The 22,907-nt window shown below is 52.8% G+C and overlaps 4 protein-coding genes across 9 annotated transcripts in view; 1 reads left to right on the forward strand and 3 right to left on the reverse strand.

The window, feature by feature from the left end:
* Positions 1-89: 89 nt before the first annotated feature.
* On the reverse strand, positions 90-4,707 carry LOC134495958 (cytochrome b5 domain-containing protein 1). The gene is made up of 4 exons (XM_063301658.1): positions 4,430-4,707; positions 3,490-3,566; positions 1,195-1,413; positions 90-348 (listed from the first exon to the last, which is right to left on the reverse strand). Exons 1-4 carry the CDS (start codon positions 4,557-4,559, stop codon positions 118-120), a joined length of 657 nt encoding a protein of 218 aa, XP_063157728.1. The 5' UTR covers positions 4,560-4,707; the 3' UTR covers positions 90-117.
* On the forward strand, positions 4,697-8,496 carry NAA38 (N-alpha-acetyltransferase 38, NatC auxiliary subunit). Its single transcript, XM_063301659.1, has 3 exons — positions 4,697-4,826; positions 7,466-7,649; positions 8,098-8,496. The coding sequence occupies exons 1-3, from the start codon at positions 4,725-4,727 to the stop codon at positions 8,208-8,210; spliced, it is 399 nt and encodes a 132-aa protein (XP_063157729.1). The 5' UTR covers positions 4,697-4,724; the 3' UTR covers positions 8,211-8,496.
* Positions 8,497-11,551: 3,055 nt separating this feature from the next.
* TMEM88 (transmembrane protein 88) lies at positions 11,552-16,198 on the reverse strand. The gene is made up of 2 exons (XM_063303136.1): positions 15,917-16,198; positions 11,552-11,821 (listed from the first exon to the last, which is right to left on the reverse strand). The coding sequence occupies exons 1-2, from the start codon at positions 16,187-16,189 to the stop codon at positions 11,552-11,554; spliced, it is 543 nt and encodes a 180-aa protein (XP_063159206.1). The 5' UTR covers positions 16,190-16,198.
* A 787-nt stretch (positions 16,199-16,985) lies between these two features.
* KDM6B (lysine demethylase 6B) overlaps positions 16,986-22,907 on the reverse strand; it is a 41,404-nt gene continuing 35,482 nt past the window's right edge. For all 6 annotated transcript variants that reach the window (XM_063301666.1, XM_063301663.1, XM_063301662.1 and 3 more), the window contains 2 exons: positions 19,748-19,918; positions 16,986-19,027 (listed from right to left, as the gene is read on the reverse strand). In XM_063301666.1, the coding sequence (XP_063157736.1) occupies positions 19,004-19,027; positions 19,748-19,918 (195 nt within the window). In that variant the 3' untranslated portion in view covers positions 16,986-19,003. The remainder of the gene's footprint in view (positions 19,028-19,747; positions 19,919-22,907) is intronic.

Here is a 22,907-nt window from a genome sequence, read left to right on the forward strand (position 1 = left end):
GTCCTACAAAAGAATTTCTGCCGGTGAGAAGAAGGGCCACCAATCTGGACTTTCCGCTGGGGGGAACCAGCCTGAGATGTGACACAAGCCCTCTGGGCGAGCGGCAAGGTGGGCTTTCTAGAACTCGGTGAGGTCGTCGTTGAAGTAGAGCAAAATGGCGGGCGTGAACTCATCGGCATCCATGTTGAGCTGGTAGAAGTCCTCATCTTCGTTGGGAATGTTGTTGCTTTGAAGGTTCCTGTCCATGTCCAGGCAGACGCCGTGGTATTTCCACGTGTAGCTGGCTGCGTGAGCGTTGTAGGGGAGGTAGCGCCTCAGGATCTCCCACAGAGTTTCTTCTGAACACACCTGCGGACGAGGCCATACCTGTCCACAGGGCCCCTTGCAGGAGGGCAGAACGCCCCTCGAACACCAGGAGGCGCCCCTCAGCCCAGGCCCCCGGTGGGTGAGCGTGGGAGTGGAGAGGAACCAGCCCAGCTTGCTTGACGGCCGCGCTGGCTGTGTTCATGCAACAAGGTGACTCCGGAACTCATTTTCTGGGCCAGGACAGTATATTGAACTGTACACTCACCAAATAAGCTGGGTTCACCCAAGATAGCCCTAACGATAGTTAACACTAAGCACGTATAAGCACATCAAGCAAATATAGCTACAGGTGGTCCTCAACTTATGACTATTCGTTTAACGACCATTGCAAGTTATGACGGCACTGAAAAAAGTGACTTATGACCAGTCCTGACACTGAATGACCGTTGCAGCATCCCTGTGGTCATGTGGTCAAAATTCAGGTGCTTGGCAACCAGCATGTATTTACAACGGTCACAGCATCCCGGGGTCATGTGATCACCTTCCCAACCAGCTTCTGACCAGCAAAGTCAGTCAGGGAAGCCAGATTTGCTTAACGACTACATGATTCACTTAATGACAGTGGCAAAAAGGTCATAAAATCAGGCGCAACTCACTTAACCACCTTGCTTAGCGATGGAAGTTCCAATCCCAATTGTGGTCATAAGTCGAGGACTACCTGTATTAGGTTTATAGCCTAAACCTAATAACTGCCCCGCTCAAGCCTGTTGCATGAATACAATCAAAGTTAGCAAGGGAAGAGGATCAATGGCTAAAAGGGTCTTGGGGCCAGGCAGGGGTTAGGGCTGCTTTAATCCCACCTGAGCAACCCCAAAGGACGGGACTCACCTCAAGGGTCTGCTCCTGAGAGGTCAGCGTGTTGATGATCCGTATGTGCCGGGTTTTAGAAGACAAGATGCCTACTTCGTACATGGCATCTTTCCACCAGGGCAAGCCGAAATCATTGGTCCAGTCGGAGCGAGGAAGAGGCGGCGGAATGTGCACAAACCGGCCTTGGGGCGTGTAGTACTTGAGGCACCCCGTGAGGGGGTCGACATGTGTCTGTATCTGGAAGGAACGGGCGGAGGAGGGTGGTTAGGTCCAGATTCAACTGTCCCCTAGCAACGCGTTACCACCAAAAAGGAGCGAAGTCCAAGCCAACAGACACCTTTTGTCCTTTGCCATCTCAGAAATAGTAATTTTTCCTTACTCAGACCGAAGTCAGAAGGCGAAACCTTTAAAACATTTGGTATAGATCATAAGATCTCAAATTGTCTGCAAGGAAGAAAAAACAAAACAGCTGCTGTTGAATACGCTGTTTCTGACTGAGCTTTTCTGTGATACCGTCTCAGTGCCCGGGTGGGCCTGGAAGCAGCCGAAGTGGGATGCTGGAAGAAGCACGTACGTACGTCGGCAGGGGGAAGGGAGCGAAGAATGAGAAGGGGGAGGACACGCTGGGGGCGGCTGCAAGTCTTGGGGAGTGCAGCTGGCCCAGAGGAGAAGCACCCTAAGGCAGCTGAAGGACGCCAGACAAGGAAATAATAATAATAATAATAATAATAATAATAATAATAATATAGGGATATCTGCAAGAAACACCAGTTGCCTGCAAGTAAGAACTGGTGGGACCACAAAATACACAAAGGAATAGAAAATGAAGAAGCTGAAGCTCTCTGGGACTTTAGAATGCAAACAGACAAGCATCTGCCGCACAACACCCCAGACTTGACAACTGTTGGTCAGAAAGACAGAAAAGTCTGGATCGTGGACACTGCAATACCTGGAGAGAGCAGAAGAGAAGGGAAAGAACGGGAGAAAATCACAAAATACAAAGGCCTGCAAATAGAAGTAGGACGACTGTGGCCAAAGAAAGCAAAGATATATCAGTATCTTAGTAATAGTAACAGGCGCCTTGGGTGCAATCCCCAAACATCTGGAGCACCACTGGAACACCATCGGCATTGCCAAAATCACTATCAGTCAATTTCAAAAGGCAGCTTTACTTGGAACAGCTCACATCCTGCGACGATGCCTTTAATATTATTAAACAACAACACCTGCCTATTCCAGGTCCTTAGGAAGGACTTGAGAGGTGGATAAAAATGCCACACCCAGTCTAAACATCTGGCTGACTGTGTGACCAACCAAGAATAAGAATAAATTAAATGTGTATGCCGCCTGGCTCTCAGTGACTCTGGGCAGCTCACAACAATAAAGCAAAGGAATTACAATAAAAACTGTAAAAAGATAAAAGATAAACATAAAAGATGGCAACTGAAGGTCAAAGTGGGGACTATCCAGATCTCAGGGGAACCTCGTTCCGGAGGGCAGGCGTTTAATCAGAGGAGCCCAGAGCACTCAAACCCTGCAGGATCAAATTGGCCAGGCAGAAGTTAAGGAGACAGGCTAAGTAACCAGGCCCTATGCCATGTAGGACTTGGTTAAAAAAAACTTAGACTTAAAAAAAGAAAAGTATGTCCTAAACATGCTTACCAAGGAACAGCTGGTTCACCCAACAGGCTAAATCCTAATCCAGGTGAAGAAAACACCGCCGCTGTGCTCACATCACGCGTGATACCCAAACTGCTGTTTTGTGGGTTTATGAAATGGTCTGGGGCATACACCCACTGACCCAAAGGCTGGGTTCTGACAGCCCGCTGAACCACAGACTACCCAACCCTGTTTTAGCCCTCATCTAACGTATTTTGTGAAGCCAGCCAATAAATCTCAATGAACTCATACACCTCTGAGCACGCATATTCAGATTGTCAGCCTGCCTGTGAACATCACAGGCAGGCATGTACTTATTTATGGAATTTAAAGGCTGCCCCAATCTGTCATGACGCTGGGCGGCTCACAAAATGCAACGATCGAAACAGGAGACTAAAAGAAAGAATTTTATTGCCAAAGAGAGAGAGTCTGCCATTCAGAAAACCCAAAAATCACTCCAGGCTAACCCAGGGCCAGATTTTCAGGGCTCATGGAAGCCCTACAAATCCCAGGGAAATAGGCATTCCAGGGTCCCACTTCCTGGGTCCTGCAAAGTGACATGGTTCAATCAACGGGACCTGAAGCGTGCCCACTCTGCCCCACCTCACCAGATGGGCAGGAACGTTGCCTCCCAGCGCAGCTGCAGATACTCACATCTTTCGTTCTGGGGTTGAACCAATGGCTGATGTCTTTTCCCGCTGCTTCTAGGAGAGGTTTCATCAAAAGGTCCCCTGGACAGAGAGAGAAGCCACTTAGCCATAAGCTGCCTTAGAGCAACTCAGGCGACCCATTCCTGAGCGTTCTCATCTATTGAAGAGCCTTAAAAAGCCTTGGGAATGCCTATCCCCCGTTGCTGCACCTTGGAGGGTATCCAATGGCCCAAGGAGGGATCCTTTCACCCACTCCCCAGGGCAGGGTTCCTCCACCAGGGTTCCATGGCACCCTCGCGTTCTGCGACAGGCCGCCAGGGGTTTCCTGGGAGATCACGATTTATTTTAAATACTCTTTCAAATTCGGGCCACTTCACATTAAAGAGGTAAGTTTCATTCTTTATTTTCAGTTTAAGAACACTGTGAATGCACCTAGACAGGCCCACCCAGGAAATGAATATCATAATTTTGTTAACTACTGGCCTCTATTTGAGCCTGAATGTGCAGGGCTTCCCCGAGGCCTGAAAAATATTTCAGGGGTTCCTCCAGAAAGGCTGCCCCAGAGTGAAGGCTGCAGGTGTGCTGGGAGTCCACGGGGGTCAAAAAAGGCAAGATGGCAGCCACAACCACACGAAGGAAGCCCTGCTTTTGGGGATGTGTGTAGCAATACATGTAAAAAAAGAGTGGGGGCTTAACTGCTTGGTCTTGACTTTTTTGACCTTATCCCCCCTCCAAAGCCTGGCATGGCTTCTGGTCCAGCAGCAGGGCCTTGAATTTGGCCCTCCAGCCACTTTCTCCTCCTACTGTCCTTCCCTCTATCCCCTTTTCGGACAGCCATCCTTGCAAGCAGCGATCGCCCAGAAAAGGGCCAGACAAGGTCTTCCTCCTCCTCCCTTCGGGTAGACTGCCTCTCAGCGGCGCCCCCGAAGCCCCACCCGCCTTACCCTTGTACTGCTCGGACAGGGGGCTGAGGTCGTACACCCGCCCCAGATAAGAGACCCACAGGTCCCACGGCCGGTTGTGCACCGCCACCTCCTTCGGCGTGAAGAAGTGCTGCGGGATGGAGGCGTCCATCGCGCTCCCCTGGCAACCCGCCGCCGCGGCGCCCGCCGGGAAATGTAGTTTAGGCGGGGGGCGGGGCGGAGGGGGAAGGGGGACGCCCTTCGCGCGCAGCAGGCCGGGAGTGCCGAGAGGCCTGCTGGGAACGGTAGTTCCGCCCCGCGCCGGTGGACGGGCAAGATGGCGGACCCGCCGGCCCAGGAGCTGCTGCTGAGGCCGCCGCCGCCGCCGCCGCCGCCGCGGGGGGGGGACGAGAACGGCTGCGGAAACAGCCCCCCCGAGGTGAGGAGGGCGGGGCGGGACTCCGGCGGGGGGTGGGGGATATGGAAGCCTCCCCCGCTTGGGGGCAAAGGTGGCCAGAGCTGGGGGGCCTGGAGCCCCCTCCCATCGGCGCGGGACTACAGCCTCCATCGTGCTCGGCCGTGCTGAGTGGGGGAGGGGGGCAGCCGCGGGGAAGCTGGCCTCAGAATGGCCCTAACCTAATCGCTGAGAAGAGGCAAGTGTGGACAACCCATGTGGGAGAACTGGGGAAGATGGCAGAGTGTCAGAGAATCCGCTCACCGACAACACTCCCATCTGTCAATTACCAAAGGCCACCTGCTTGGATCCGCACATACAGGTAGTCCTCGCTTAGCAACCATTCATTTAGTGACAGTTCGGACTTACGACGGTGCTGAAAAACCCGATTTACGACCGGTTCTCGGACTTGCAACCGTCACAGCATCCCCACGGTCACACGATCGCGATTTGGGCACTTGGCAACTGGTTCGCATTTATGACCGTTGCAGGGTCACATGGTCATGTGGTCGTCATTGTCTACCTTTCTGGCTGGCTTCTGGCAATGAAAATCAACGGGGAACCACGTGGCTCGCTTAACAACCATGGTGATTTGCTTAAAGCTGCTGCAAGAGTCGTAAAATTGGGTTAGATTCGCTTAATGACCACTTCACTTAGCAACCAAAACGCTGGTCCCCATTGTGGTGGTTAAGCGAGGACTATCTGTTAATCCTTGGGAGAAGAGCAATGACAAATCTTGATAAAATAGTTAAGAGCAGAGACATCACACTGACGACAAAGGTCCGCATAGTTAAAGCAATGGTGCTCCCCGTAGTAACATATGGCTGTGAGAGCTGGACCATAAGGAAGGCTCAGCGAAGGAAGATCGATGCTTTTGAACTGTGGTGTTGGAGGAAAATCCTGAGAGTGCCTTGGACTGCAAGAAGATCAAACCAGTCCATCCTCCAGGAAATAAAGCCAGACTGCTCACTTGAGGGAACGATATTAAAGGCAAAACTGAAGTACTTTGGCCACACAATGAGAAGACAGGACACCCTGGAGAAGCTGCTGATGCTAGGGAGAGTGGAGGGCAAAAGGAAGAGGGGCCGACCAGGGGCAAGATGGATGGATGATATTCTAGAGGTGACGGACTTGTCCCTGGGGGAGCTGGGGGTGTTGACGACCAACAGGAAGCTCTGGCGTGGGCTGGTCCATGAAGTCACGAAGGTCGGAAGCGACTAAACGAATAAACAACAACAACAACAAACCTGTATACTATGCCAATACATTACGTCATCCTAGGTCAGTGTTTCTCAGCATTGGCTACTTTAAGCTGTGTGGACGTCAACTCCCAGAATTCCCTAGCAACGCTGGCTAGGGAATTCTGGGAGTTGACGTCCACACAGCTTAAAGTAGCCAAGGCTGAGAAACACTGACCTAGGTTCTTGGGAAGAACTTGATGCTAATGAAAGCCAACACCAGGTAAAGAACTGGCAGGTGTGATTTCACCTTGTGTAAATAATAATTATAATAATAATAATAATTATTTATTAAATATTAGCCTGAAGGACTCAAGGCAGGGGCAGAAAGAGGGGCTGGGCCCTATGTGGCAGTTGGTGGGGTAAAGGATCCCAGCTCAGCCCTGCCCCCTGTCTGGGACTTCAACTCCCATCACCCCCAGCCAGGGAGCTCTCCTGGAGAGTGGAAAGGAGCTGCTGATCATGGTCAGCCTTAACCTGTATTGGCTGATTTGAGCATGTCCCGCAAAGGCATCTGCAGGGCGGCTCTGCAGCTAGGACTGGCCAGGTGGCACTGACCAAGAGGTGCTGTGGGCACCAGGTTGGGGTTGGCAGCAGGCAAATAAGCCTCAGGGGGGAACAGGTAGCAGAATTGAAAGGCCGGCCTGGAAGGAAACAATGAATGCCTTGAGAAACACTGGTTTATTAATGATTAAGTAATGCATTCCTTGAGAAATGCTAATGGGCTGCCGTGCCTGTCCTGCCTGGCTCGAGACTCTGGGTGGCTAACATCCGAGTAAAAACCCTGGAACTTACAATTGTCATCGTAACCAGTGCCTAACAGTAATAATGTGAAAAAGAAAAACTGAAATATGTAATAATAGCTGCCTCTTTCCAGATTTGTTTTGTTTTATTTCATTTGATTTTTGCATCCTACCCCTCTCCCTGCCCCCTCCCCCCGATTCTCTAGTTGTGAATTAACCTCTGTTCCCCGCTTAAAAGGAAAGAGATGTTGTGAATTTTCATTCATTTATTAAATTTGTATGCCGCTGAATCTTCAAGACTTACAGTGGTATATTAAAAACAAAACTTCATGATAACCATAACAAGGACTCACTGTGTCAGAGTTAAAGAAAGGGAGAAAAAACAAATAATCTTAGTAAAATTACTCTTAGTAATAATCACCGGTCAAACTGGTCCCTAACATGGTTGGACAAACCATGAATTAATGGCACCTTGAGAGGGAGCTTCCCCAGGTCAACCACGTCCAAGTTAATCTCACCCAACCCTCATAAGAACTAGCAGCTTGATCTCATTTTGGAAAACAGCAGAATGAAATTGGAGATGGGAGGGAATAAAGCTGCTCTCCTGGCCTTTGAGGACTTACTTCCTGGATGTTTCTGGCAGGACCCAGTTGAAGAAAAGGCTGACTCGCCATACCTGCGCGCACGTCGCAAGCTGGAGAACCTCCTAAACAAGAGCCTGCGGATCCGCATGACGGACGGACGGACCCTTGTGGGCTGTTTCTTGTGCACCGACCGGGACTGCAATGTCATCTTGGGTTCCGCCCAAGAGTACCTGAAACCCACCGGTGAGTCCCCACCCGGCCGGTCTCTGACTTCTGTGTCCTTGTTTGTTCCTGTAAATTGCATGAGGTCTCTTCGAAACTTAGCTGTTTCTACGCTGTGGCAGAGGATGGTGTGGGGCTGTGCTTCCAGCTCCAGGAAGGGCTGGGGACCGCCCTCTTCTCAGTTAGAAGGCCAATTCTGGCCAAGTGTTTAAAAACACCCCCAAACTTCCCAAAAGTAAGAAATAGGGATCCAGAGGGATGGGGGCTCGTCTTCACCAAGGCCAGCCAGCCAGCCAGCCAGCCACCTGTCGGGATGCTTAAACCCGAGTTCCTGCGGGTTAGACTAGATGGCCCCAGTGGACCTACCCATTCTCTGAGAAAGAAGACTCCCATCATGACTTCTGGGCTTGCTGGAGAAGTGAAGCAAGGGTGCTTAGGACTGACTCTCTCTCTCCCCTGTGGCCTGCAGACTCCTTCTCAGCGGGGGAACCCCGAGTCCTGGGCCTGGCAATGGTGCCAGGGCATCACATTATCTCCATCGAGGTGGAGCTGGAGAGCCTGGCGTCCTCGCAGTACATCTGACCGTGTTGCCGGAGGGCAGCTGCCTTGGTGTTTTAGAACCCCGGAAGGAGGCAGAGAAGACACCCTGGAGCAGCGTAGCCAAGAGGTTTCTTCCACCTGCGTGCCATAACCCTACCTGGACGAGGCCTGGGGAGTGAAAGCTGTGCTGAAAAGCTGGACCAGCATGCTGCCCTACCTGCTGGAAAATGGGGCGAGGGGGTTCCTGCCCTTCAGGACCTGAGAAACAGTTGACCCGGAAGGACATGTGTATTTGCTTCATATTTGTTAAATCTCGAACTCTGCCCCAGTGCTGAGTGTGCGTGTGTTTGGCAGTCCTTGGGAAGCTCGCCCTGTTTCTTCTGCTGTGGACCACCTACCCTTGCTCTTCTTATTTGCAGAATCCAGAAATATTTGCTGATCTTCGAGGACGGGGAGGGGGGTTAGCAACTTGTGGCCCCTGGCCAAAAGGCACCTCTGGGCCAAATCCTTAGAACCTGGCCTGGATTGCCAGCAGGCAGATGTACAGTGGGAGGGAGTTTGGGGGCTGCGAAGCGGGGAGAAAGAGGCAGGCACCTTCCCCAAGCCTTGAGCTATTTCAGGGCATATACTTTTACTCTTCAGCAAGTAGGAACATGCTTGACGAATGGGCTTCATCCTGCTCTCAGCCATCCCTTGGCGTCTGGGCCATTTCCTGCCCAAAGACCTCCTCCAGCTTCCCAGCGTTGGACTCCCATTTTTCCTCTGCCACCCATTTCGTTTTTCAGCTCAGCAAATGCCCCCAGACTCCTGAGGCGTGGATCTGCTGATGTCGCCTCCTTCCCTTTAAATCAGGAAACCGAAAAAGGTCGGTGGGGAAAGGGCCCTGCCCTGCCCAGCCTGCCAGCCAAGCCCCACCTGTTGAAGGCGAGGGCAGGACCCCGGACAGTTAAACCTTTGTGGCCTCCTTCGAAGACAGACAGAAAACAGGCATGTTTAACGTTCTTTTAAAATGCCCTGACATCAGGAGCAGCATTTTCTGACAGGCTGATGACCAAAGGACTTCTCTGTCCAGAGAGGTAAACCGCCCATCCATCTTTAACTTTTTCCAGCAGCATCTAAAATCTACGCACACGTCTGAACCAGAGCTAAAAACCTGGAGGCAGACGCCAACAGGGCCGGCCACCTTGGCCTGTTGGGTGGCCGCAGGGCCTTGCCCATGGGACACTTGTTTGCTTTGCTGGCCAGCTTCCAAAAGAGTTGGATGCCCCTGGAAGGCCCCCCTGCCTTTCTCACCCCAGCAGCCTTGCCAAAACGGCACTGGGAAGAGGCCACAGGCTGTCTTCCCAAATCCGGGCTGCAAATCAGCAGGAAGCAGCGTTTATAGATAGAAGGGGGTGGTCCTCTCTGTTCCCACCTCACAATGGGGTGCTTGTGGAAGCCAGCAGCTATGCCGGGTTATCTAATCGTGTTCCTTCCTCCCCAGAACGTGGAGTTTCCATTCCGGATTTTTGGCGCCTGGGGAGCTGATTCAGTTCTTCCTTATCCTGCTCGGAGCCGGCTCTTCCCTTCCCCGGCCTGTCCCTGTCCTTTCCTTGGCAGGCCTTCGGGCCTTCCGCAGCTGAATTTACCTTGTGCAGCATTTTTCCCTTCGTGCCAAGAAAAGCCTGACTGGTTGAATTTCTGTTTTTCGTCCCCTTTTCCTACTTGAAGTCAGCACCTCCCAGATAACCTTCTCTTAAAGCTACGTGCAGTTGGGTGTGAAGCCTCACGGTCAGGAGTAGCACAGGGCTAGTCCCTTTAGATGTAAGAAGCAGCAATGCTGGAGTCGAATCGGGGATGCCTGGGCCTGGCCACCTCGGATGAGCCAGGTCACCATGTTTCCCGTCCTGGATGCTGTTCTCCAATCCAGGGGACAAATGCAGACTTAACTGCTAAGCCTTAATCATCCGTTTCAAGTGCAAATATTAATTACGAGAAGGATAACCACAGAACAGCCTTTTCCTTTCAGCATTTGGGTGGAATACAGGTAAGCAATTCCAGGCTTCCTGGGTCACCTTTGATGATCTAGTTTGGTGTTTTTCAAACTTGGCCACTTTAAGAGGTGTGGACTTCAACTCCCAGAATTCCAGCACATGCTGGCTGGGGAATTCTGGGAGTTGAAGTCCACACCTCTTAAAGTGGCCAAGTTTGAAAAACACTGATCCAGTTTTTATTAGTCTGCCCGAATATCCCTAATGGGCCAGAATTACCTTTCGATCACATACTGTGGGGTTTGTAAAAGGGAGAGACGCCCTCAAATCCAGCTCAGCTCCTGCAGTGAATATTCAAATGGACATCTATATCGGAGTAACGGTGCGCCTGAATTTCTAATGTGGGAATCTCCAGCCAGGAAAAGCGGCTTAGCGCAAGTCATCAATGCGGGGAATTCCAGGGGGGGGGGTGCTGAAAGGTGGTGACCCTGAATTATGTTGCAGCAATTACTGCTGTCCATTGTCATTTGCGATGGGAAGCTGCCCCCTCAATCTTTTTTTTTTTTTTTTGCAAGTGAAAATTTGTGCTAAAATCTTGCCGGACTGGGTGGTTTCATCTGATAAAAAGGCCTGTGTAAAACCCCCCTCGGATTGTCAATTCAGGCTGAACGTTCCTCCCGATTACGAAATGAATTTGCCCCCTGTCTTGGACACATCCTCCTCTTTTCTAGACAAGACATTTCCCCGCCTTCTTCCTCCTGCCTGAAAATACAGACAAACCCCACCAGAGTCTCTAGGAACGAAGTGTATTTTCATCAAAAAGCGGGGCTTTGGCCGATCCCCTGGCGGCAACTTTGGTAAAGGCATCAGCACGGCGTTTTTCAGCCCTGGACAATCAAAGTCCACACACCTTAAAGCGGCCGAGGTTGAAAAACACTGCTTAGCTGGACCGTAATGGGGGGGGGGGCGAGATTTACAAGATTACACAGACATGAGGACAACAGGCAGGTGCGTGCGGGGTGCAACGTGCAGTTCTATGTCCATCAGCCAGACCAAGAAGGGGCAACCGGGTCCCCCGTCGGCAGCCGGAATAAGAAGGTTTTCCTCTTCCTGCGGCTGCGCCAGCTGCTCAGACAGGCCGCCCGCGTCTCCCTTTCCCCACGTGCTAGATGTACGTGGACTCCTCCAGGGTTTGTGCCAGCCAGCTCCTCCGTGCCCAGGGAGACCTGTCCGGTCATCGCACGTCCCACGCTGCCCGGCGTCTTCCCTTTGCCGGGCAAAGGCCAGATTCCTTCCGGCAGGAGCTCCGATCGCCCAGCCAGCCGCTTCCCGTCCCAGCCCACTGCTTTCTCCCTCCCCGGTGCCCTTGCCAGGCGCTCCCAGCCCCCTTCCCAAGGTGCCCTCTGGCCCCCCTCACACCCACACTTTCTCCCCAACTTCCGGGTCCTGCGAGCAGCAGCCGCAGCCGACGCCGTGGTAGCGGGCGGCCGGCAGGTTCTTGTAGATGGCCTTGCTGTAGGGCACCAGGCAGTAGCTCAGCTGGAGGCGGCGGGCCAGGCGGCAGTAGGCGGCCAGGGCCAGGACCAGGAGGGGCACCAGGAGGGTGAAGCCCACCACCAGCAGGGCGACCGAGGCGGCGTCGTGCAGGTGGGCCGTGCAGTAGCGCTCCTGGGTGTTCAGGAACTGCGGAGAACAGGGGAAAGTGGCGTGTCAGAAATCTCCCTTGCGCAAAGCACTGGCCGGGGTCTTGCACATACGTGCGCTGAGGAAGCACGCTGTCTGGGATGCAAATGCACGGACTTTTAGGGGTGCATCTGCTTCCTGGCCCAGGAAAGCCGCGCCCGCTTCTGTCAAAAGAGGAGCAGGAGGCCCTCCGCCCCCCCCCCCCGCTGCCCCTCCAGCAGCCATCTGGGCGGCCTGCCTTCAGATCTCATGGAAGGGCAGCCCAGGAGGGGATGATGGGAGCTGTAGTATCACACACCTAGGAGGAGGGGGGGAGGCAGGCGGCCAGGAACTGGGGAAGCTCCCCTTGAGGGGAAACTCGCCCCCTCCCCTTGGAAGCAGCAGCGGGGTGGGGCAGCCGAGGGCAGGCCTGGAATGCGTCTTTTGGCCCCAGGAGGTTATCAGAGCCCTGGCCGGCCTCGGCATCTGGCTTCTCTCACCAGGGACAGGCCAGAGAGGTTGCAGGCCAGCCGCCGATGCTTCCCGGCCAGCGGTTCCCGGGGTTTCCTGTTGACTAGCTTTGTTGCAGAGAAGAAGCCAGCATGAGTGCAGCAGCAGCAGCCCGGGAAAGGCGCTGGAGGCGGGCGCCCAAATCCGCTTGGGCAGGGCAGGCGGGCGGCACCATGTGATGCCAGGGCTGCGAGTTGGGGTGTTTTTCAGGGTCTCCCTCTGCGTTTGGGGAAAGGCCCCCTGGGATCCTCGGTGCGACAGCGAGGCCGCAGATGAGGTTCCCCAAAAGCAGAGGGTGGCTTGTGTCTTTGCTTCCCTCAGCCAGCCCTTCCCTTCGTTCTCCATCTTGGTTTGTTACTAGGTGAGTTTGGCATCTCCTTGGGGGAAAAAGGAGGGTTGAAGCCTTTGCATCTCAGGATTATTTCTGAGACCTTTGAGAGCTGGGAGTGTCAGCTGAGTTTGGATCCCTCTTATATCGTGGTGTAAAAATGCTTGAGGCATGTTCCCGACTGGCCAGGTTGAATTTACCTGCAGCTTTGACACACCTAGGGAAGAGCCATCCCTACCTGGGAGTCACTGTTCTGTATGAAAAAGGTAGGCTGCACATTGGGCCTTTGTGCAGACACTGGCGTAGGTTGGGACTCTACCGGAGAAGGTAAAGTTCTGAATGGCAGAGAAAGGCGTAGATGGAGGGATCCACTATTTAAATTCTCTCTTTTTTAACCACTCCTCAACGAGAAAGCTAGATTCCTGCTTCAAAGACTAAATTTGAGTAGGCCAGTTGCCGAAATACATGCAAAAGTAACTCATCTTTCTGCAGTGATTTGCAGGATCGTGAAAGAAAAACCCATCTCAAAAATAAAACGTCCAATATTTCAACCATAGTGTCAGGGGCATGGTTCCGATAAGATTCAAATACTGGACATTTTTGATATTCTAGAGGTGACGGACTCGTCCCTGGGGGAGCTGGGGGTGTTGACGACCGACAGGAAGCTCTGGCATGGGCTGGTCCATGGAGTCACGAAGGGTCGGAAGTGACTGAAGGAATAAACAACAACTGGACATTTTAATTTTGAGATGGAGAGTTAGGATGGTTGGACATTTCACTGTTAGGATAAGCTGATGATGTTATGATCCTATTTGATGTATGTTTCTGGTTTTTAATCTAAGTTCTGGTCTATAGCATAAATAAAATAATCATAAAAGTTAGGGAGGTTTGCAGAGCACTGTTAAAAGCCATTCTGTCCTCCTGAATATGGGCTAACACTTCGCATTCGACTGAATTAGTCCTGCAAAACAGTGCATTTTGGGAGGGCCACAAGAGATTTTAGATTTCACAGTTTTTAGATTTTTTAAAATCCCACCTTTATTATTTTTATCAATCACTCATGGCGGGGAACATACCTAGTACTCCTTCCTCCTCCTATTTTCCCCCCAACAACAACCCTGTGAGGTGGGCTGGGCTGCAAGGGAGTGACTGGCCCAAGGTCTCCCATTGTAGTCAGTGACCTGGGTGTCTTATTCTCACTTGCAGGACCCTGCCCCCTTCCCTTGCCCTGCATACAGACAAGCATACTGCCATGCTCATTCTGACAACCACTGGGAAAAGTCAGGGTGGTGAGACCTGAAGGATGCCAGTAGATGGATGCCCGATCTTTTTTTTTCTTAAAGTAAGATTCTGCAACTCCAGGGAGGCTGGCTGGCCAGACATGCTCCATTCCACAAGGAGGGTGATGTGCGACAGGCCCCGCGTCTCGGCTTGGGCTTAATCCCAAAGCATTTGGCAGGGGCGGCTCTCCCCCACTCCCCCGGCCCCAAACTCTCCCTGGAGGGAGACCACCCCGCAGTTGCCACGCCAACCCCGGAGTGGTGAGGGGGCATCTGGGGGAAGGGGCTCAGCTCCTGTGGCTGGGGGTGGGCGTGGGGAGGGGGCAGGGAGGCCAACCAAATTCCTCGTCCTGCGATCTAGGCAGGACCCGGCCCAGGCTCCTCCTCGCCGCCCCGTCAGAAAACTCCAGCCATCCACGGCGGGGCGAGAGATTCGCCAAGAAGCCATTAAAAGCACCGCCGCATTTTCTTAATGCTGGCATTCAGGGTGGCCCAGGGCTTTGCTGAGAGACCACTCATGATGCGGAGCATGTGCAGAGTGCCTTTTGCTCGTCCCACCATGCCATCACAGCAGCATTTTAAGTTTTTTTCTGGCTTGGATTGCTGGCTTCAAGAACCCATTGCAACAGTGTTTCTCAAGCTTGGCCACTTTAAGATGTGTGGACTTCAACTCCCAGAATTCCCCAGCCAGCAAGGAATTCTGGGAGTTGAAGTCCACACATCTTAAAGTGGCCAAGCTTGAGAAACACTGTCCTAATGGAGATGGCTTGGCTACTCTATGTAATGCACAAGAGTTTCATTGCTACAGATTCCTTGGCTCCATCTGAGAAAGTTCCTCTTTCTCTCTGCGCAGATGCACATACGCACACACTGGGCCTCAGTCCCCCCAACTGGGGAAACGGATCTTTTATAGAAAACAGGGAAAAGAGCTTTTACCACAAATTAAGCAAGAGAGTGGCATTAGAGTTTGGGGTGTAGGCAGGCGCAACAACGGCCCTCCTAGCACAAAACACGGCGGGGGGGGAGGTGCTTGAGCTTCATAAGTGTGGGGCAGGGAACTGGGGGGACCCCTGGGAATTAAAGCCCAGTGGGGGGGGACATGGGAGAGAGGAGGTGCTGGCATCCTTCCTTGGTTGAACAGCGATGGGAGCTGCGGTGCCACACGTTGGCAGGCACTACGGAGGATGCTCCGAGCCCAGATCACCCTGCAAAGGATGTGGGGAGGGCGGTCACAGCGTGACTCTGCCTGGCTGGCCAAAATGAGGCTTTTTCCACTGATGGCCACAGCCGCGCCTCCTCTTTTTGCTCAATTTCCACGCAAGGGCAAAGCAAGCACCTTTTAAGGGGGCACATCAAAGCCTCATCCTGGCGTTTGTGAATCCGAAGCCCGCCCCCAGGTCACCCCAAAGACGGGTGGGTCGGGAGTTGTCCGCATAACTACTGAGGAATGCCAAAGATTAAGGGTGGCTATCCTGGTTTGTTTGTTTGTTTTTAACTAGCATGCTACAAATTAGAACTACAAGGGAGCCCATCTTATTGGGGATGTTGGTGTTTGAATAAAATTCGTGAGCCGGAAAGGGTTTCCAGGCTCCTTCTGATTTTTGTCTGCTGGACGGGCGCTTAAGATCTGGAGCGGCAACTGCTTTCAGGTTCAGACCTGGGAAATGCATCTCGTGCCCACGTGTGCACACAAACCTTAGCAGCTGTTATCCTCAGACCTTTGGGAGTTTTCTACCCTAAGGCCCCCAGCCCTTCTCCCTAGCATAAAAAATCCACTCTTAAGAGTTGAAAAGCACAGCTCCCCCCCCCCGGACACCCACCCATCCCATGGGAGCTGCAGGGCAGGCTCTTTGCAAGGCTGGCAAAGAGGTTATTCTGCTTCAGAGCCCCCTACACCCCCCCCAATGTAGTGCCTTTTGGATCCACACCCTGCTGCCGCCTCCCCTCTCAGTTCTGACCCCTCCCTGCCCTCAACGGGGGCTGCGCAGGACCACCGACCTTGGAGTGGCAGAGAAAGCCGAAGCCCAAGAGGACGCCCGCAGGGAGCAGGATCAGCCCGAAGATGATGCCAGCCAAGAGGAGGTTGAGCGCTCCCACCATCAAGTTCTGGAGGGTGACCAGCACGGCACATGCCCAGCAGTCCAGGGACCCTCGGAGCTCCAGAGCCCCCTCCCCGGCATAGGGAGGGGGGGTCAGCGGCGATACCCCCGGGCCCCCCTCGCTCTCCAGGGACCCCGGCGCAGGCTTGGGGGAGCTGGTGTCCACACTCATCCCGGCGGCGTCTGCGCGGCCCTCTGGCTTGGCTCGGCCGGAGGTGCGTTTATAGGCGCCCCTCCTCCCCCGCCCCACAGATGCTGGGCCAGCCTCCGTCCCTCCAGGATAAGCTAGGAATGCAGGCACACGCACGCGCGCACACACACAGAGGCAGCACCAGCCCGCACCAGCTTTTCGGAGAAAAACTTTTTTCCCCTCCGAGGGTCGCTTGTGGCACCCTCCCAGCAGGGGGAAGGGTCTCCCTCCACTCAGATTCCAAGGATGCCTCTCTCTGCAACTCACTCACCTCTGCCCGCCTCCCCTAGATGGCACCGACCCCCTTGCGCCCAGGCCAGATGTTGCTGTTTGTAAAACACGCCCGCACGCACACACCGCGCAGAGACACTTTTTAAAATCTCTGAAAAGGCCATCCAGAGAGGCTCCAATGGTGTCGCTTGAGGCGGCGAATCTGGGGTGCCCGTTAAGGGCAGGAGGCAACACCCTGGGCTCTGGCAGAAAGCTCTCCTCGGGCACAGGCGGGGTCCTGGAATCCACCCCTGCCCGGTGTGGGATCAGAGGCAAAGAGGCCAGAGGCAGCCACGCCAGGCCCTTGGGGTGATCCTTAGGCCTCTGGATCCCAACCCCTCCATCCTCCCTGGATTGGAAACCACATTTTCCGTGTAAACAGTGTGTTTCCCAGCAAACATGCTCTCCTCAAGCACCCCTTTTTAACAATGGAGGCAAGATGCCCCATGCCAGTGTCATCAATACAATCCGCTCCCAAACTCTCTTTGCGGTAGAGTGAAACAAAGAAAGAGAAACAGGTTGGTTTATTTTATCTCTGTGAGTTAATTTAATTTTTTTTTTTTACATTTACAAAATAAGATTTGCTTTCTCCTTGTCCCCTACAGTACATTAAGAATCCATTGGTGTGTGTGGTGTGTGTGGTTTTTTTCCAAAGTAACTCGATCTTCATCTGTTTAATTACAGTGTGTTCCGGGAGAGGGAATCTGGGCTTTTAAAAGTGCAGGTTTCGGAAGGAAGATATTTTTACAGTGTAGAGTAGGATGAGATTGTGTTAATAAGGAAATCAACAAATGAATGAGAATCAACCTTTATTTTCCCTCCCCCACCCCCCACGTCCCCCGCCCCACCTAACCTCGTGAGAAAACTGAGCATTAGGTCCAGGAAACTGTTGACAAAAATAAAGCATTTAGAAATTCAATAACAATTCCAGAGAGAAGCTAAAAAGGAACATCAAAAAAGAGAGACACGTCTTAAAAAAACAAAACAGATACAACATTTTAAAAAGATTCTTTCTTAAAAAAAAAAAAAAGCTGGATCAAACCCCCATAAAGGACCAATAAATAGAGAAATCATTACCAAAAAAAGACATATAAATTAAAAAAGAGAGGACATTTATAAATTGTAAAACAATTCTGACACGTGGAGGTAAAAATTAAAAACAAGAGGAGGAAAAAAAATTACCCGAAATCTGAGACATTCTTGCTTTTTAGATGGACTGGGAGTGAGAACTGGGTAGCTTTTAAAACTAAAAGAAGGCAGGCCAGCAAATTCAGCAAGGAAAACACGATCCGCTTTAAATAATCACATTAGCTAAAGATGGAGTATTTGGGACAGTTAAGGGCATTGAATCCTTAGGGAGAATGAGGTTAGGAGGAAGAATTGTTAGTCACACCTAACAATTGCAGAAGAGCCAGGACAGCAATGAGAATGCCCCCCCCCCCCCATTTTGCAAAAAATTCCTCCCATCTACCCGTGTATCTGATTCGGGGCAAGCACCAACACCCTCTGCACAGGGCTGTATTCTCACTATCCAAATGTGCCACGCAGTTATTTCTCCTGCGCTTTGCACAAGCATTTTGACTACTTGGATATATATACTTTCTGTCTGTTTTGTGTTTTTGTTTTTAATACAAACCAGATTTTTTTTTCCTTATATTTATATATATAATATATAAAAGGATGTAAGAAATCAAATGTCCGTCAGAATAATTAAAAAGCTCACACGCAAATTGTCCCCGTTCCCACCCAGCCAATATATATAAATCGATGTACGCTCTCCCCCCCACCCAGCAAGTTCACCCAGAGAGAACTGAGCCCATAGAAGTCCTGCGTTAAGAAACCCGTATTAATTTTTTTTTTTTGCTTGCTTGCTTGCTTGCGTTTTTTGTTTTCCAAACTTTTTTTCTTAGAATTTCCAACAAGAAAATGTAATTCAACGAAAAACCACACCAGGCAGCCCAGAGGAACCACCAGCTGTCTCTTGTTCCACAAATCTGCCCTCCCAGTGCAGGGAGGGTGCGCGAGAGGAACTTAATGCTTGTGTGAAGGGCTGCGCGCTGTCCTCTCTCCTCCCTCCGGGCCGCGACACTTGTCCAAGGGGAAGCCAGGCACGCTGAGGTTCGACCCGCACAGGGACAGAGTTCCCGATCCCGCTAGGAAAGGAGTTCCCCTTTCCGGTCAAACTTCACTGTTCTTCACCCTTTTTAATTCAGGATTTTTTTTTCTTCTTTTTTTCTCTTTTAATTAAAAAAAAATCAGCACCAACCAGGAGGTGGGGGGGAAAAAAAAGAGGTTCATTTTGAGAAATAAATTAAAAAGGGTCCGCCAGGGAAGCGAGCCGCGCCAGTTCCATGTTGCTCCAGCTCGGGACGGGTGCGAGGAAGCGATGGATGGGAATCGGACGCTCGGCTCTTTCTGGGGGGGGAAGGGGGCTACGGCAGCTTCCGCCCCGACACTCACAGTGGGAGTGGGAGAAACTAGCACAGAAAGGTTAGCCCAGACATCTGCGCCCGGGCCTGATATGGCTCATCTTGAACTAGGCGACGCAGCCTGCCAAAAAAGAGAAGGGGGGCGAGTGTTAACCAGGGACCACCTCCCAACCCTCTTTTCGCTCCTCCACTCTACAGGTAGTCCTCGCTTAACGACCACGAATGGGACCGGAATTTCGGTTGCTAAGCAAACCGGTCATTTAAGCCAATTCAACCCAATTTTATGTCCTTTTTTGTGGCAGTTCTTAAGCGAATCACCGTGGGTGTTAAGCAAACCATGGGGTCATTAAGCAAATCACGTGGTCCCTCACCGATTTTGCTTGCCAGGAAAATGGTGATCATGTGTCCACGGGATGCTGCAATGGTCATAAATGCGAACCAATTGCCAAGCACCCAAATTGTGATCACATGACTGCAGGGACACTGCGATGGTCTTAAGTGTGAGGACTGGTCATAAGTCTTTTTTTCAGCACCGTTGTAAGTCCAAACTGTCACTAAACGAATGGTTGTTAAGTGAGGACCACCTGTAATCGAGTCTTGCTCCCACAGCTGTGAGCGAGGAGATCTCGGCCAGGCGGTTTTTCGCGAGGTGCAGCCAAGTTGGCTGAATGGCTCTGCTCTGTCCGGAAGAGCCTTAACTTCCGTCCTCCCTGCTCCCCGAGAGGAGGGAGCCCTTCAGTCTTCTGAGACACGAGGGCGGAAGAAATCCTCGCTGGGAAACGATCCGCCACAGGGGAGGGTGGCTGGCAGAGCAGCCGCGGGGACCCCGGCGGGCACTCACCAGGGCGAAGCTGTCGTAGATGTTGATCAGCTCCTCGGTCTTGTACTGTTCAAGCACCACGACCCCGTGCAGGGAGGCGCTCCGCTTCCGGGCACAAGCCTCGCAGTGCACCAGGTAGGTGTTTTTGCTGCCATTCTCGCTGGTCACAAAGAGGATGTTGAACACCTCCACCTGTGGGAAGAGAGGAGGTCAGCTCCCCTCCCAAGAGGCAGGGGCCTCGGTCCCTGCCTGTCCAGGCAGAGGGCAAGGGAAGGGGCAAAGTCAGGGGAGCAGCTAAGAATTTCCCCAAGGAATCGGGGGGGGGGGCACTCCAGTCCTAAAATGCCATCCAAGACGGCGGGACTCAGGAGGCCTCTAGCCCAGCCCGGCCCGGCCCAGCCCCGTCCGCCCCTGTGTGCAGCCAAACCGTCCTCCCCAGCTGCGCCTGGGTCCCGGTCCCTTCCTCCTACGTTCGAAATTTAAGCCAGCAAACAGCTTCCTCCTCCACCTGCTCTCCCCCTGGAAGCCACCCCCACCCCACCGAGGGCCTCGTTAAAACTCCAGATTTCAACCCTGCCCCCCTTTCTCGTTTCTGTAGCACACGGTTTCCCAACTCAGAACAAATGCAGAACACAGCGGGGGGCACCCATCTCACACTTGGGGGAGGGAGACGTGCCACCAGCATCCCCAGAAGAACCAGAGAGGAAAGGGCAGGGTGGAGATGCCCGAGAGCCTTGCCCGCCATGCATGGAGGGCGTCCATTGCCGATCGGGAGGCTCTGCGGGCAATCCCAAGCTGCTGCACATGATGCCAAGATTGCCCCTGGCATGGCTGCCACCCCATGGGCAGAAGAAGTGGTGTCTGGCAAAAAAGGGTCCAAGGAGATTGCCCTGAGGAGAAAGGCATTTATTTCTCTTTTGGCAAAGGGAAGAGGCAGATCGTGGGCCAGTTTGCCTTCTGTGGTCATCCTGCACCTAACCTCCGTCTTTTCTCAGCGTGCTGGGGCTGGCTGGGGACGATGGCTGCTGTAGTCCAAGCATATACCAAAGGCAGGGAAAGTTGACCTACCCCATTCAGGCTGAAGATGGAATCGAGGCCCCTGATTCACACTGCCCTGTTTTATTGGTGGATGGATGAAACCCATCTGACCTTTAGGTGGTTCACAATGCACACCACAAAATACAGTAACGCTACAATACAGTAATCTAAACAGTATTCCAATATGGTGAATCCTGTATCAATGGTGCAGTACAGGTGTTGCCCAGTGAATAACCAGGTGGCTGCTGAAGTTTCTGGGTGGTCTTCAAGGGCAGCCCCTCGCAGAGCACGTCGAAACGAGAGAGGCCAGGGCAGGCGCAACCGTCCTCAGTGTGTCCCGTTCCAGGTGAGACCGCCACTGGCCCCGACCTCCACCTGCCCCAAGAGCTGCAAGTCCAGGAAGGTCCTCAGGTTGTAACCCCACTGTCAGTCCAAGATGGTACCACGCTGGAGACGGGTGGCTTCCGAATTAACCGTGCTCTGCCCTGCTCGGTTTCGGCCTGAGCCCACTTTTCCCACCCAGAGAGCCTCCAGGCACTGGAGATGGCTCCGTCTCCCACTTGGCTCAGAGTGGAGATGTATGGATGGCACTCATCCCAAAAGGAACAATAATCTCTCCCAGGGGTTTCAGGTACGTTGGGGCAGAACCGGGAGGGGGACCAAGCCCAGATACGATGATCTGCCTCCTCCAGAACCTTTAGCAAAGGTCGCCCCACCACTTTCTCGCCAACCTTCCCTCAGGAGGGGAGGCCGGCGACCGGACAGCCGCTGTTCACATCTACTGGGCTGAGGCTCAGATCCCTGAGGAGACAGCAGATCAACGTCTCATGGGCTGGGACTTCCCGTTACTGCAGCCTGGATCCAACCGTCGGTCCTCTTCCTGGCCAGGCAGGGCAGGTGGCAGGGAGAAGGTCACGGAAAACGCTCTCCGCTTCCTCAAGATCCACAGGCTCCGGGGAACGTCACTAGGCACGACCCCCATCTTCTCAGTGCGGATTCTGCCCGCCCCAATTCCAGCTTGGAGCAAAGACGGACGATGCCACCTACGAAACGCTTGGCTGGACAACTGCTATTCACGTTAATTTGTTCTTCCGGCCCACCCTTCCTTAAAAGGACACTCTAAAGAGCGTGTTCTCCAGATGCGGTAAGGGTGACTTCCTCCAGGGTCTTGCCCAATTCTTTCTGCACAAAGTCTCTGAGGTAGAACAGCTCATTCAGCAGCTGGAGGAAAGCGTCAGGCGCTTTGGTGGATGCCGAAAACGGAGACGTACTCTTTCCGAGAGCGATGTTGTCTTTAGCAAGATTTATTGAGAAGAAAGGGATGGGGTCCCAAGAATTCCAGCAACTGAACCAGTTCCCGTTCAGAACCAATGTATCCCACGTGCGTGTTTACGTTCATCTGAATCTTTACCAGTTTGGGAACCGACCAGTACAGGATCTCTGTCCCTCTGGAGGGAGGAGATGGGCGGTGACAAATCTGATGGATGGATGGATGGATGGATGGATGGATGGATGGATAAATAGATTTTGAGGCCTTCCTTCTAGGCAAAGCCTCCTCTGCGCCACCTGCACTCTCCTTCGGTCAGGAGTGCCACGCACTTCCACCTGGCCTTGGCTTCTTTGGGAGAGAAACTGCCCTTCTAGCGGCACTGAGCCAACACAGCAAACTGTTAACGTCTCACCTGGATCCGTGTTCGGAATCCCAGGCCTCTGGCACCTCGGACCTTCTAACGCGTTTATTTTTATCCCGCCTTCTTTATTACTTTTATAAATAACTCAATGCAGCAAATATACCTTATACTCCTTCCTCCTCCTATTTTCCCCACAACCACCACCCTGTGGGTTGGGCTGAGAGGGAGGGACTGGCCCAAGGTCACCCAGCCGGCTTTCAGGCCTAAGGTGGGACTAGAACTCACCGCCTCCTGGTTTCTAGCCCAGCGCCTTAACCACTAAGCCAAACTGGCTCTCTTTTGGACCATAAGCCAGGTGGGCCCAGCTCCCCTGAAGCAGCCCGGTGGGGAACCTGCCTCCTTGGCCGAGCCGTTCCTGGTCAACTGAGAGGTCCACCCTGGTCAAGCCAAGCCGTTCTTTCATCTGTGCAGCTTCCTCAATTCTGCAGAAGCCCAGTCCTGCACGGCGCTTG

This window comes from Candoia aspera, chromosome 4 (genome assembly GCF_035149785.1).
Source record: "Candoia aspera isolate rCanAsp1 chromosome 4, rCanAsp1.hap2, whole genome shotgun sequence".
NCBI classification, from domain to species: Eukaryota; Metazoa; Chordata; class Lepidosauria; order Squamata; family Boidae; genus Candoia; species Candoia aspera.

Bases quoted from the DNA above. Each gene is read 5' to 3' on its own strand.
- LOC134495958 (XM_063301658.1), bottom strand. From the start codon at position 4,559: ATGGACGCCTCCATCCCGCAGCACTTCTTCACGCCGAAGGAGGTGGCG. The intron at 3,567-4,429 runs GTAAGGCGGGTG...CTCTCTGTCCAG, and splicing joins CCTGTCCGAGCAGTACAAGG to GGGACCTTTTGATGAAACCT. The intron at 1,414-3,489 runs GTGAGTATCTGC...CGTTCCTTCCAG, and splicing joins TCAACCCCAGAACGAAAGAT to ATACAGACACATGTCGACCC.
- NAA38 (XM_063301659.1), top strand. From the start codon at position 4,725: ATGGCGGACCCGCCGGCCCAGGAGCTGCTGCTGAGGCCGCCGCCGCCG. The intron at 4,827-7,465 runs GTGAGGAGGGCG...TGTTTCTGGCAG, and splicing joins GCGGAAACAGCCCCCCCGAG to GACCCAGTTGAAGAAAAGGC. The intron at 7,650-8,097 runs GTGAGTCCCCAC...TGTGGCCTGCAG, and splicing joins AGAGTACCTGAAACCCACCG to ACTCCTTCTCAGCGGGGGAA.
- TMEM88 (XM_063303136.1), bottom strand. From the start codon at position 16,189: ATGAGTGTGGACACCAGCTCCCCCAAGCCTGCGCCGGGGTCCCTGGAG. The intron at 11,822-15,916 runs GTCGGTGGTCCT...TGTTCTCCGCAG, and splicing joins GCTTTCTCTGCCACTCCAAG to TTCCTGAACACCCAGGAGCG.